The 13,100-nt window shown below is 24.8% G+C and overlaps 1 protein-coding gene and 1 long non-coding RNA gene across 2 annotated transcripts; one reads left to right on the top strand and one right to left on the bottom strand.

The window, feature by feature from the left end:
* Positions 1–681: 681 nt before the first annotated feature.
* LOC107438510 (uncharacterized) lies at positions 682–5,253 on the bottom strand. Its single transcript, XM_087165323.1, has 2 exons — positions 3,869–5,253; positions 682–1,442 (listed from the first exon to the last, which is right to left on the bottom strand). Exons 1-2 carry the CDS (start codon positions 3,905–3,907, stop codon positions 951–953), a joined length of 531 nt encoding a protein of 176 aa, XP_087021449.1. The 5' UTR covers positions 3,908–5,253; the 3' UTR covers positions 682–950.
* A 956-nt stretch (positions 5,254–6,209) lies between these two features.
* Positions 6,210–10,294, top strand: LOC147807453 (uncharacterized). Its single transcript, XR_015434492.1, has 3 exons — positions 6,210–6,660; positions 8,023–8,082; positions 10,023–10,294. It is a non-coding gene; the product is annotated as an uncharacterized LOC147807453 (long non-coding RNA).
* The last annotated feature ends 2,806 nt before the right edge of the window (positions 10,295–13,100 follow it).

Genomic DNA, 13,100 nt, shown 5'->3' on the forward strand with positions numbered 1-13,100 from the left:
TTTTAATATTACTATATCGATATAGTCTGTGGACAAACTGTGGTAAGTGTTTTGTATTGTATCAATGCAATGTATATGAAATATTTTTATAAAACTAGCAAATTTTTCTATCTTTTAAGAAAATATTTATGTTTTTACAAAAAATTTTCTCTTTTAAGAAAATATTTTAACTTTTTGTTAAAAATTTTCTATCTTTTAAGAAAGTAATTATGTTTTTATAAAAACAATTTCTCTTTTAAGAAAATATTTTTACTTTTTGTTAAACATTTGCTAGCTTTACAAAAATATTTCAAATTTTTTAACAAAATTTTTCTATCATTTAAGAAAATATTTATGTTTTTACAAAAAATATTCTCTTTTAAGAAAATATTTTAACTTTTTGTTAAAAATTTTCTATCTTTTAAGAAAGTAATTATGTTTTTATAAAAACAATTTCTCTTTTAAGAAAATATTTTTACTTTTTGTTAAAAATTTGCTTGTTTTATAAAAATGTTTCAAACTTTTTAACAAAATTTTTCTGTGTTTTAAGAAAATATTTATGTTTTTGTAATAATTTCCTAGTTTTTCAAAAAGTTCTAGATATTTTTCTGAAACTTTTTGTATTATTTATTAAAGGGTGAAATTTTTCTTGATAATATAAACTTTTTCAACTGTGAAAATACTCAATAAAGACAAAATATATTTTAATAAAATAAATAACATTTTTATTCAAAGTTTCACCTCACCACTTCTGCGAGCATACATTACAGCTTTCTAAAAAATTTTATTTTTACTATACAATTTTTTTATTTACATCTAAATTTGCTGGTAATTGAACATCGTTTAATGGTTTTAAAAATACATTTCTCCCCACTGGAGCTGATTTTCTATTTCGCAAAAAAGTCATTCATAAGATTTACTATATTACTTCCAGGAACAGCTTTATGTTGAATTCCGAGTGCTTGTCCTATTTATAGGTCTTGTAGAAATCGTCCAAATGCTTTCGCCTTAACGAGAGCACAATGTTTAAAATCTGGTGAATGTATAGTGCACGATGAAAAAGTTGGTATCAGTTCATCTACTTTCGGACAGCCAAAATCTTCTAAACTGTAAAACACTCTGCCGGTTAGAATTTCTAAAAATTTCCGTTTCTCGAGTCCTTTCACATAGATATGTGAATACATATCACACAAAAAAGTCAACATAGTATGAAATTTAATGTAGGGTAATTCTCCTTGGTTCCAATCTATTTGATGAATATTTCGGACTATCCAAGAATATTGCATTTTCTGTTGTGTTGGAAGTTCTTCAAACGGGAACGGTGGTTGGAATGTACACACTCCGGTAATGGGATTACCTTTTACAGCATGAAAAGCAAGTTCTTTGACAATATATGTCCCTGAAGAAAGTTGAAAACCTTCAAAGTCAATGACTAAAGCTGAGAATCCTTTTCTGTTTCCTTCCTACAATAAAAAAAAGAAAATTTTGAGTCACCAAGAAAAATAATTAACAACACACAGTTAAAATGTTTATGATAATGTTCATAACTCCTTTTGATTACTACGATTAAGAATTTATTTGCAAAGTAAAAGTCTTTACCTCCTGAGTTCTGTCTAAAATAAACCTTTTTACAAAAACAAATATGAAACGTTCACTTTTAAGAAAATATTTTTACTTTTTGCTAGCTTTATAAAAGTATTTAAAACTTTTTAACAGAATTTTCTGTCTTTTAAGAAAATATTTATGTTTTTTACAAAAAATCTTCCATCTTTTAAACATTTTTTTTTAACTTTTTGTTAAAATTTGTTAATTTTATAAAAATAATTCAAACTTTTTCACAAAATTTTCTATCTTTTAAGAAAATATTTACGTTTTTACAAAAAAAGTTTGTCTTTTAAGAAAATATTTTATCTTTTTGTAAAAACTTTCTATCTTGTAGGAAAATATTTATGTTTTTAGAAAAATTTTCGATCTTTTAAGAAAAAATTTTAACTTTTTGTTAAAAATTTTAACTTTTTGTTAAAAAATTTCGATCTTTAAAAAAAATATTTATGCTTTTACAAAAAAAAAATTCTCTTTGAAGAAAATATTTTTACTTTTTTTGTTAAAAATTTGTCAGTTTTATAAAAATATGAAAGTTTTTGCTAAAATCTCCTAGTTTTTCAGAAAATTCTATACATTTTTCTGAAACTTTTTGTATTAATTATTAAAGAGTGTAATTTTTTCTTGATAATATAAATTTTTTCACATGTGAAAATGATCTATAAAGACAAAATATATTTTAATAAAATAAATAACATTTTATTCAAAGTTTCACCCAATCACTTCTGCGAGCATACATCATATGTTTCTTAACAATTTTTTAAGAAATAATTTTATTCCCACGTTCTATAACAAGTATGAAGCACTATGTTATTATGACTAATTGATAAAACGTGGATAAGCCCAAAACGTCCCGGACAGACATTATCTTTGTAAAATTTTGTGAGAAATAGATAACATGTTCAAGTTCTATAATCAGTATCATTTAAATATATACTTTCAAATAGAAAGGCTATAGTTAGTTTTAAATTAACTCCTAATTTGAAAATAAAGTAAGTTATTTGCATTATTATAATATTAAATTATAATAAAACGAATATGTTTTTAATATAAATGAATTTAAAGCGGCAAAAATTCCCATTACATGTTTCTTAGATTTAAAATAATTCATTTGAAATTTTAAGGAAATTTAATTGATAATATAAATATGTCGTTATTCGTTCTTTTTTACAAAATGCTCTAGTTTTTTAGAAAATATTTTTATTACTGAGGGAGATTTTCTAATATTTCAGAAAATAATTTTATTTTTGTAAAAAATTTCTAGTTTTTCAAAATTTTTTTAATATTTTTGTAATAATTTTCTAGTTTTAATGAAAACTTTTTTGTATTAATTATTAAAGGGTGTATTTTTTTTTTATTGAATAGGTTAATAATAGGTAATATTGAATAGGTAAATAATAATTATAGTCATTTATATCAACTGTATTTATGTTAAAAAATAACTAAAACTAAGAGTTATGAATATAGTCTCTTTCTAACATTTTAAGATGACACCATTAGAATTCATATAGTATTTTTTAAATTATTAAAATTTATTTTATTAAAACCTTAAGTTTTCCTCTAATCTCTGTACATTCACAGGATACTGTTTAACGAAACCAATCCCACTATTTGTCGTCGGACTAAGAGTAGGAGGTTTTCGTAGTTTTCCTTCTCATATAACATGGGTACTCACAAAGTCCACTTCGAAGACATGTATTGTCTCAAGATCTAGGAGTTTCATTGTCTTTTGGGTTCAAAAATGACAACATTGATAGCCGTAAATCCAAACGATAGGGATAAAAATAAAATCGTATAAACTAATATTTATTGATTTAAAATTAATATACCTTTAATTCTAATACTTTTAATATTCACAGTAAGCGTACTTAATAAATTTTAGCAAATGGAAAGTTAATTTAACAAATATTAACTTTATTTAGATTACGTAATGAAAAAAAATAATAACTATTCCTAATTTGTAACTAAGAAGATGAGTAATTTTTATTATTAATAAAATTAAAATAATTAATTAAAATGTGCGAAACAATTTACTTTCTCTTGGTTAATTAAAGATACAGATTAACGCATCTCAGTAGTTTTATGAATAATACTATTTAACATTATCAATATACTATTTATCATCAATATAATAAAAATAACGTAGTTATAAAATTTTTAAAGTTAACTAAGTTTTGTCACATGCTCTGCCTAAAAACGAATTAGTGCTAGAAGTTAAAATAAAACAATTCTATTAACAATAAATTTAAAAAGCATAGTAAATTACTAAGAAATCAATAGTACTTACTTCAGTTTCAGCATGTTTTCTCTTTAAATAACCGTCCATAACGACCTGGTGAATTGAAAAACATTCAAAAACTTAATCGAGACACAACAAGTGAAATACTAAGATAAGAGGGGGTTAGGGAATTTAAGTCACTCTATCCTTCTAGTTGCCAAATCATGAAAATGTAGCTCTAACAACCAATCAGAAAAATGTTAAACTGTCACATGCTTAACTATTTACCAGCGCAAGTGAAAGGAACTGAATTCAACACATACGTCATAGCCCAAGATCTAGCTTGTTATATGTTATCAGAATGACTCGCTCTGTAACCAGTAGTTGTGTTATCACACAAAACACGTCAAATCTTAACATGTGTATGGTCAGTACCGTTGCCACCCAGAGAAAGTTATAATAACATTAAGAGGGGCAGAAATAATTATTTAATAACTGTCAAAGGTTAAGTGAAAAATATATCGATGAAACTGTAGAATGATATCGATATCAAATCCATTTCATTTATACACGCGTTCAGAATACAAAAGTTTAACTTATTAACACATATCTAACCAAGCATTCGTGGGTCAGTGGTTATGATATCCAACTACTGACCCACGAAGGCTTTTTAATTGGCGTGAGTTCGATCCTCAGCATTAATTATACTTAATAAATAATAATAAAACAGATTTAAATATTAAAATAGATTTAAAGTTATTTTATTTCTAACATTCCCACATAGATGACGCCACTAGAGTAAAAGTATGATATCATTTATTTATTACGTAATAAGAGATGACGTCATAACTTCATAATATACAATATCTCCCCAAATAACAAAGTTTCTAAGTGTTGCCATCCTTAAAAACTAATATTAAAAATAATAAGTGTTGCCACCCTCAAAAAAACTAATAAATGAAAATAATATTTAAAAAACGAAACTATATTAAAAAACAGAAACCGAAATTAAAAATATTTTAGGCTTAAGAAAAAAAAGAAATAAGCTCCCCATGACGTTGCAGACGAAGTTTCGATTTCAGGCGGGCTGAAATAAGCACTCCTTGACTTTCCATTATGACGTCAGAACAGTCCAAAAGAAGTTTAACTAGTATTCGCAACAATAACTTGATATTCGATGACTCATGGGATTGCAAGAGAGAAATCTTGTTTTCGCTTGTTCATAGGAACCTATGGGGGGTCCATATAAAGGTGGTATCGTGGGAAAATCGCACATGCTTCAATTTGTATTATCTTGTACCTGAGCTGTTTTTCGTTTCTCCCGTGAGTTATTTTATTCATCTTCGTTATTTTTCCAATTAAATAATAAATAAAAAAAATATTAAATACTCATCAAAATTAAGATCAATTTAATAATAATTTAAAATAAGATCAATTAAACAATCATTAAAAATAAGATCAATTAAACAATAATTATAAATAAGATCAATTAAATAATCATTAAAAATGAAGTCAATTTAATACTCATTTAAAATAAGATTAATTAAATAATCATTTGAAATAATTGCATTTCATTCTAATTTTTTAAAATTGTACCCCCCTTCCAAGTGTACGACTCCTCCCCCTCCCCACACACTCTGGACAAAATGTAAATCCATTCGTAATACTTAATTTTAAGCATATTTCATACTGTTAAATACAATTCAAAAACATAAAATATAAATATTATAAAATAGAACTAATTGTGAAAAATATTTTTTATAAATTTAATTATTTATTCAATTTATGTTAAGTTAGAAATATTTAATATAAAATAATACTCTTAACATACGAATATTATAATTAAATAATTTGAAACCGTTCTATATGAAGGATTCCTTCATTTTTATTATGAAACTGCACAAAATTTTCTTCTCTCATTAACATGCGTCATTTATAAATTTTAGGATAAATATATTCGTAAGATTAAAAAAAGATATTCCTTAATTATTTTTTAAAAACTCGATGAATACTATTTTATAGTATTAATAAACCTCTCGGCACCTCTATTTATCGTTATCTCTTATCACCACATGATGAGATCAATCCTCAGTAATAATTATATTTAAATTAAATGATAAAATAGATTTAAAGTTATTTTATTTCTAACATTCCCTCATAGATGGCGCCACTAGAGTGAAAATCATGATATCATTTATTTATTATGTAATAATTAACACGTGTATGATCAGTACCGTTGCCTTCCAGAGAAAGTTATAATATCCTTTCGAGTGGCAGAAATAATTACTTAATAACTGCCAAGTGAAAATATATCGATGAAACTGCAGGATGGTATCGATATAAAATCCTTTTCATTTATACACGTGCTCAGAATACAAAAGTTTAACTTATTTACACATATCTACCCAGGTAGCAAAAAGATATGATCTAATATTAGAAAGATGCAATATAATACTGCCCTGCTAGAAAACGCAACGCTCTTGAATCCTATCTTCTAATTTTAGAACTAATATTATATAAAATAAAATAGTATTCGATCTAACATTCGAACTTTCAAAATAATCATCTATTTCATTACTTTTGGTACAGCGTCACATTTTTGCGAAAGGTTATCCCATATTATTAATAAATAAACATTTATTTATGAAAGAAAACAATAAATTAAATATTACTTAAAATGTCATTTTTAGCCAATGCAAAGAAAGCGAAAAATAATATTAGTAGTAGTTTGCGAACGATTGAACTCAAAAAACTTTTTCAACTGTTGAATCTTGTCCCCCTTCTTCCTCGTTGGCTTCCTCTGTTCGTTTGTTTACGGCGCCATTGTTAGAACTTAGCTGCTTTCTTTTCAATTACATAAGGTATTTATAATTTAGTAATTATTTGAAAACTTTATACATTTCAATGATAGTTACATGAAGCGTTAAAGAAGTATTGTAAGTAATGTTTTTGCTTTAGTTAAAAATCATGTATCAAATAAAGTCAGTTTATATTATGAATTGTGATCATTATTGTTCGCACATAGTAGTTGACTTCTGTGTTAAGTTATTGTTTAGCTATAAATAATAAGTAATGTAATTAGTTCAAAATATGCTTGTAAAAGAACGTTTGCTAAGTAATTCGACTGTAACAAAGTTTTTCTGCAACAGTGGAAAAGATAAAAATAATTGTCTGTAAACAAATTAGCCAAGTTAAAACAATTAGAAAATTAATGATCTGCTACTTTTAGCTCAGTTTAGACCATTACATTCTAGAATGTTTAACGTTCAATACAAACAATATTGTTACCGTATTAAAATTTCATGTCTAAAATATTGTAAAACAAAGAATTAAACATTTTTATTTAAATTTCTTGGGGATATTTCAGTATCGTGATTTGTCCCGCCAAGTGCAATCACCAAATAGATTTTAAACTTGTAACTTTTTAAAACAAAAATATGTATATGTTTGCCTGGGGTTGTACCTTTCGAGTTTGTCCTATTCTGTAATGTTTCTTTTAGTTTAATAAATATTTATTAAATAATTATTATGATAACAATTAGTCTAATAAATAATTATTGTTTAATAAAGTTTTTAAATAAATTTCTATTACATATAATCTGAGACTAAAAATTTAATTAAGCAATAAAAAAATAAGTGTTATGCATACTGACTTTTAAATGTAATGTAAATATATTTGGGGGGAGGGACAATATATATATTACAACTTTGAAATATGTGAATTGTTAAAGAATTCTCCGAAATGGTTTTTTCAACCATAAATTGATGAATTTGAATTCTTATAGTATCTTTTTATATTGATGTACTTATACGAATTTTAAAATAAGCATTTGTTTATTTAATATTTTTCGGCACTCTTTTTGTTGATTTGCCACATAGCGAGTAGTTATTTTCTGATATAATAAAAGAAGTTAAAAGGTTTTGCAATTTGCTTTTATTTTTAAATATCTGAGAGTTTACTTGGGAGTGCTTATGAGCTAAATTCTTTTAGTTGATCTCCTTCCCTCTGTGTTATTTTTTGTGTGACACTAACGAAATTTTTTTTACGCTGGTATCGATACCGAAATTTATCATTTAATTTCATTGTAAAGGATATTTCAATTTCTTAAAATCATTTTCAAATTAAATAATTAAAGTTTCAAATAAATATTCAATGTTAAATAGTTTTAAATGTGTTTTTTTTTTCATTTCAAAATCTAATTTCTTTTCTTTTTAAATTTCAGTATATATAGCTTTTCATCTTCAAGAAAATCTACTATTTTTAAAATAAGCAATGGACGAAAGTAAGCAATTGTTTATTTCACACTTTTTTTGTTGATAGCTTGCCACATAGTGAGTATTTATTTTCAGGTCTAATAAAAGGGGTTAAAGAGTTTTGTAGTTTGAATTTTTTTTTTTTTTTTTTGAGAGTGTTTATGAGCTTGAGAGTGTTTATGAGCTTATGGTTATGAGCTGTGTTATGATGTTTCTTGAGAGTGTTTATGAGCTAAACTCTTTTGTTAATCTCCTTCCCACTATGTTACTTTTTGCTTTTCGTGTGGCTCTACCAAGATTTTTTGATGCAAGTATTGATACTGCAACTTACACATTGAATTTCATTGTAAAAGATATTAAAAATTTTTAAAAAAAATTTTCAAATTGCATAATTTAACTTTAAAATAAATATTCATTGTTTAAGAATTTTAAATTTGGTTTTTCCATTGTAAATTTAATTTTCCCTTACAATTTCAGATATAGCTCTTCATCTTCAAGAAATTTTAATTAAAATTTCATGTTTGAAATATTGTACAACAATGAATTAAACATTTTTATTTAAATATAGACTGATTTTTATTTGAATGTTTTTGATGCATCATTATATATATTAATTTGTAAATGATTAAAAAATAAACAATAATATGGTCTATTCAAAATGGTGATTATGGTGAATGTAGAGCTTTGATTAAATTGTATTTTTTAAATAAATTCCTATTAGAAATAATCTAATGCTGTAAAAATTTGTTAAACTATAAGAAAAAAGATATTTGACAAATGTTGGGTATGCATACTGACTTTTAAAGAATGCTATGTCAAAATATTTGGGGGAAGGGGCGAACTATATTTAATATATATTTACAACTTTGAAATATGTGAATTATTAGAGAATTCTCCTTCTATATGATTTTTTCATCCATGAATTGATGATTTTAAATTCTCGTAGTATCTTTTTACATTGATGTTCTTTTACATTAATCAAATTTTAAAATAAGCAATGGAAAAAATTAGCAATTGTTTATTTAACACTTTTCGCCACTTTTTTTGTTGGCTTGTCACAAAAGAGTTTTGCAGTTTGAATTTTTTTTCATTGCAACGATAAAGATAAAAATAAATTTTTTGTAAACAAGTTTGCCATGTTTAAATAATTATTAATTAATCAATTACTTTTTAGTTAAAACCATTGCATTTTAGAATGTTTGAAATTTTATTCACAAGTTGAACACTGTTGTTACATTTTTTGAATTTCCTGTTTAATATATTGTAAAATGGTGAGTTAAATATCTTTATTTTCATTTCATGAATTAGACAGATGTTTTTGATATATGATATATGATTAATTATATTAATTTATAAATGATAGCAAATAGTTAAAAAATAAGCAACAATATGGTCTATTCAAAGTATGTTAACGTTAAATGAAGAACAGTGCTTAAAAGGTGTTAAAATTTTTATTTATGAAGTTCTTAAAAAAAATGTGAACATTTCCTATTGGCTCTATGAGCTTATACAATGTACAAAAATATTTTAACAGTTAAGTGTCATTGTACTTAATCTTTAAAAAAAATTAAAAAGTATTGAATTTGATATATTTTTGTATCTGTATATATACTTGAATATTCACTTCAATTGAAAAGAGCTTAAGCGTTTTGACCTATAATTTCTTCTTTTTTAAAAAAATAATAATTAAGAAAAAATAAAATTATTATTTGAAGGCCGTTATAAGTGAAATAATTTTCTATTCTTTCTTGGTGATACTGAGATTTTTTGGTGCAGGTATTGTTACGGAAATCTACCCATTAAATTGTAAACATTTTCAAATAAAATGATTTAAGTTTTAAAGAAATATTCAATGCTTAATAGTTTTAAATTTACTTTAACTAATTTAATGTTTTCAATATAAAGTAATATAGAGGTTTAAGTTTAGTGTTTTCAATGTAAAGTTAACTTTTTTCTCTTATAATTTTAGCTTCGTCTGCTGGATAAACAAGCTTATCTACCAGGAAGGAGCCATTCATTTTTGAGCTTGGGTGCTGTACAGTGCAAATGGAAATTAATTTCTGGTAGAAAACTAGGAGCCATATGTTCAATCCTGACAGAAAACAAAACGACTGGAGGCTCTCTTTAAATCTGCCGGAGCTGAAAGTTTGAAGAAAGGTGCATCCCTGTGCGATTCGTTTGTGTGATATGCAAAGATGCTGCTGACCAATTTATAAAATCTTTCAGTAAAGCAAAGATTTTCAGTTTATTGCTCTGAAATATAGTTCAGTAGCACAAAAACAAAAAATTGAATTGAAGAAATACTTTAAACTGTATGAAATGACTGTAAAGTTTTGAAATTTTTTTTAATTTAAAAATAATAATAATTAAAATGATAACACATGGTCCTACTGTTGCTTTTAGAAAAAAAATTTATTTTATTTAATTACAAATACCTGTTCTTAACTTATATTTTAACAAAAGAATATTGATAAGCTTATATTAAACAATGATGGTAAGAATGTATTGCTTTTATAGTTTAGTGAAGTTATATTTATATTGTGTTTTGTTTTAAAATAAAATAATTAAGTAGTGAAATGTTTGTCATGATTTGATTTGATTTATTTTTTTATTCTTAACTACTGCATTGTGTAATTTATTCTAGTCATTATACTTATGTTTAAGTATTATGAAAATTCGAGAAATTTTGAAGATATCAGAAGAAATTTTATTTTAACATCATTGTTAAACATTAACTCTAACTTATGAGCAATTATACTACTAGCATTGTATTTATTAACTTCAATTTTGCAGTTCAAATTTGAGATAAGAAGTGTATATAGATTTTTATGATTTTATAGATTTTTGCAAAGATTTAAATTAATGTAATTGTAAAATAATGATAATAGTAAAAATTTCTTAGGCTTAATATTTAAAATTTAGCAGAACATTTATTTACATTATTGTAAAAACAGAAAATTTAAATCAACTTAAAGAAGAATCTTGTTTAAATTTTTATACATAAAATTCTTTGCAAAAGCAACTTTTTTAAATGCATAATATATGTTTTTTTAAGACTAATTCTTCATAACGCATACTATATAATCAGAGAAAAACGATTTTGATCACTAATACTAAAGGCAACTTTTAAAAGATAATGTAAAAAAATTTATTATTTTTTCGTCTCATTCTTGTATGCAATTATATGTTTGTGCAAATTTAATTTAGATAATATGATATTTACTGACAGTTTTGAAATTAAAATGTTATGTTAATTTTTTGCAAAGATTGTTAGTTTAATAGAACATAACACCTTTAAATAATTATCGAATTGATGAAAATTCCTGAAGTTATTCTAACATTATTAAAAAAAAATATTAGTAATTTTCGTGATATTAGTTGCTTTCCTGGTTTCATTCCCTGGAAAAATTTCTACCTTGCGTTTGAGTTTTGTTTTTAGGTGTTTTGCTAAATAAAATTTCAAATACTAAAAGAATAAAGTTACGTAAGTATTTCTCCATTTAGCAATTCCAGTGAAAAAAGAAGGGGAAAAAAATATGTGTAAATTTGTTGAAGTAAGTAATTTGAATATTTTTAAATTTTTTTCTTTATTGTGCCAATTATTACAAGTAATGTCCACTTAAAAATTGAACAATTGTAAGGGGAAAAAATTTTAAGTTTAAATTTCCACTCAGTTCAAATGTAAATATATAACTTTATAATTATATAGTGTGGTTTTTATTATATAATTTCAGAATATAAATAATGAATGATAATTGTGAAACCATTTTAAAAAAATATATATTACAAACTAACAAATTAAACTAAGATTTTAATAAAATAAACCCAGTTTTTTTAAAAAAAAAATTAAGAGTACATTTTAAAATTAAAGACTTGAAAATTATTAATGATATAAAATTTGTCAGAAAACCCATTGTATGAATAAAAGAAAAAAATATCAATAAAAGTTGCAATAAAATATTTCCTAATTTAAATATTCGAAAAAATCAGCTGAACATAAGATATACTTTGGAGTAAGGAGGAGAAAAATGGAAGGTAGCAGAATTCTCTAATATAATTTTATTTAGTATTTCTGTATTGCTAAGTAAATAATGCATGGAATGACATAAAACTACTGTTCTATGTTTTACTGCTTCACAACAATACAGAAAATTAAGTAAAATTGTATCGTCGAATTATTCTACTGCCATCCATATTTTCCTCTTGCTTACTCCAAAAAAATAAAAAGCAGAATAATATCAGAAAATACAAAATCTAATATTATATAGCATCAAAACTAACGCAAAAGAATATTATGGCGAACGCTAGATAATATTAGTTTGCATTGAATCTAATATTATAAAAGGCTGAGCAAACAGCGACCTTTTATATCTTTCTAATATTACAAGTTGTGTAATATAACGTTAGATTTTGCCGCTTTTCTGATATTATCTAATGTTATGTGCTACTTGGGTAACCAAGCATTCGAGGGTCAGTGGTTATGATATCCAACTACTGACCCACGAAGACTTTTTGATTGGCGTGAGTTCGATCCTCAGCCTTAATTATATTTAATAAATAATAATAAAACAGATTTAAATATTAAAATAGATTTAAAGTTATTTTATTTCCATCATCCCCACATAGATGGCGCCACTAGAGTAAAATCATGATATCATTTATGTATTAAGTAATCAAAAGATGACGTCATTACTTCATAATATACAATATTTCACCCCAAATAACAAAGTTTATGAGTGTTGCCACCGCAAGAAACTAATATTAAAATTATGTATTGCCACCCTCAAAAAAGTAATAAATGAAAATAATATTTGAAAAACGAAACTATAATAAAAACAGAAACTGAAACTAAAAATATTTTAGGCTTAAGAAAAAAAGAAATAAGCTCCCCATGACGCTGCAGACGAAGTTTCGATTTAAGACGGGCAGAAATAAGCACACGGGCAGAAATAAGCAACTTCCGGTTAATAGGCGGGAAGAAATAAGCAACATCCGGTTTGGCAGAAATAAGCAACTTTGCTCCGGTTGACTTTGAGTGATGACGTCA

The sequence above is a fragment of the Parasteatoda tepidariorum genome, chromosome 6 (assembly GCF_982258835.1).
Source record: "Parasteatoda tepidariorum strain Cologne lab strain chromosome 6, Ptep-v5.0, whole genome shotgun sequence".
NCBI classification, from domain to species: domain Eukaryota; kingdom Metazoa; phylum Arthropoda; class Arachnida; order Araneae; family Theridiidae; genus Parasteatoda; species Parasteatoda tepidariorum.

What these genes read in the sequence shown, in the direction of transcription:
- LOC107438510 (XM_087165323.1), bottom strand. Translation starts at nt 3,907, where the DNA reads ATGGACGGTTATTTAAAGAGAAAACATGCTGAAACTGAA. An exon ending in GAAAACATGCTGAAACTGAA is followed by an intron (nt 1,443 to 3,868) that starts GTAAGTACTATT and finishes TTTTTATTGTAG; the next exon opens with GAAGGAAACAGAAAAGGATT.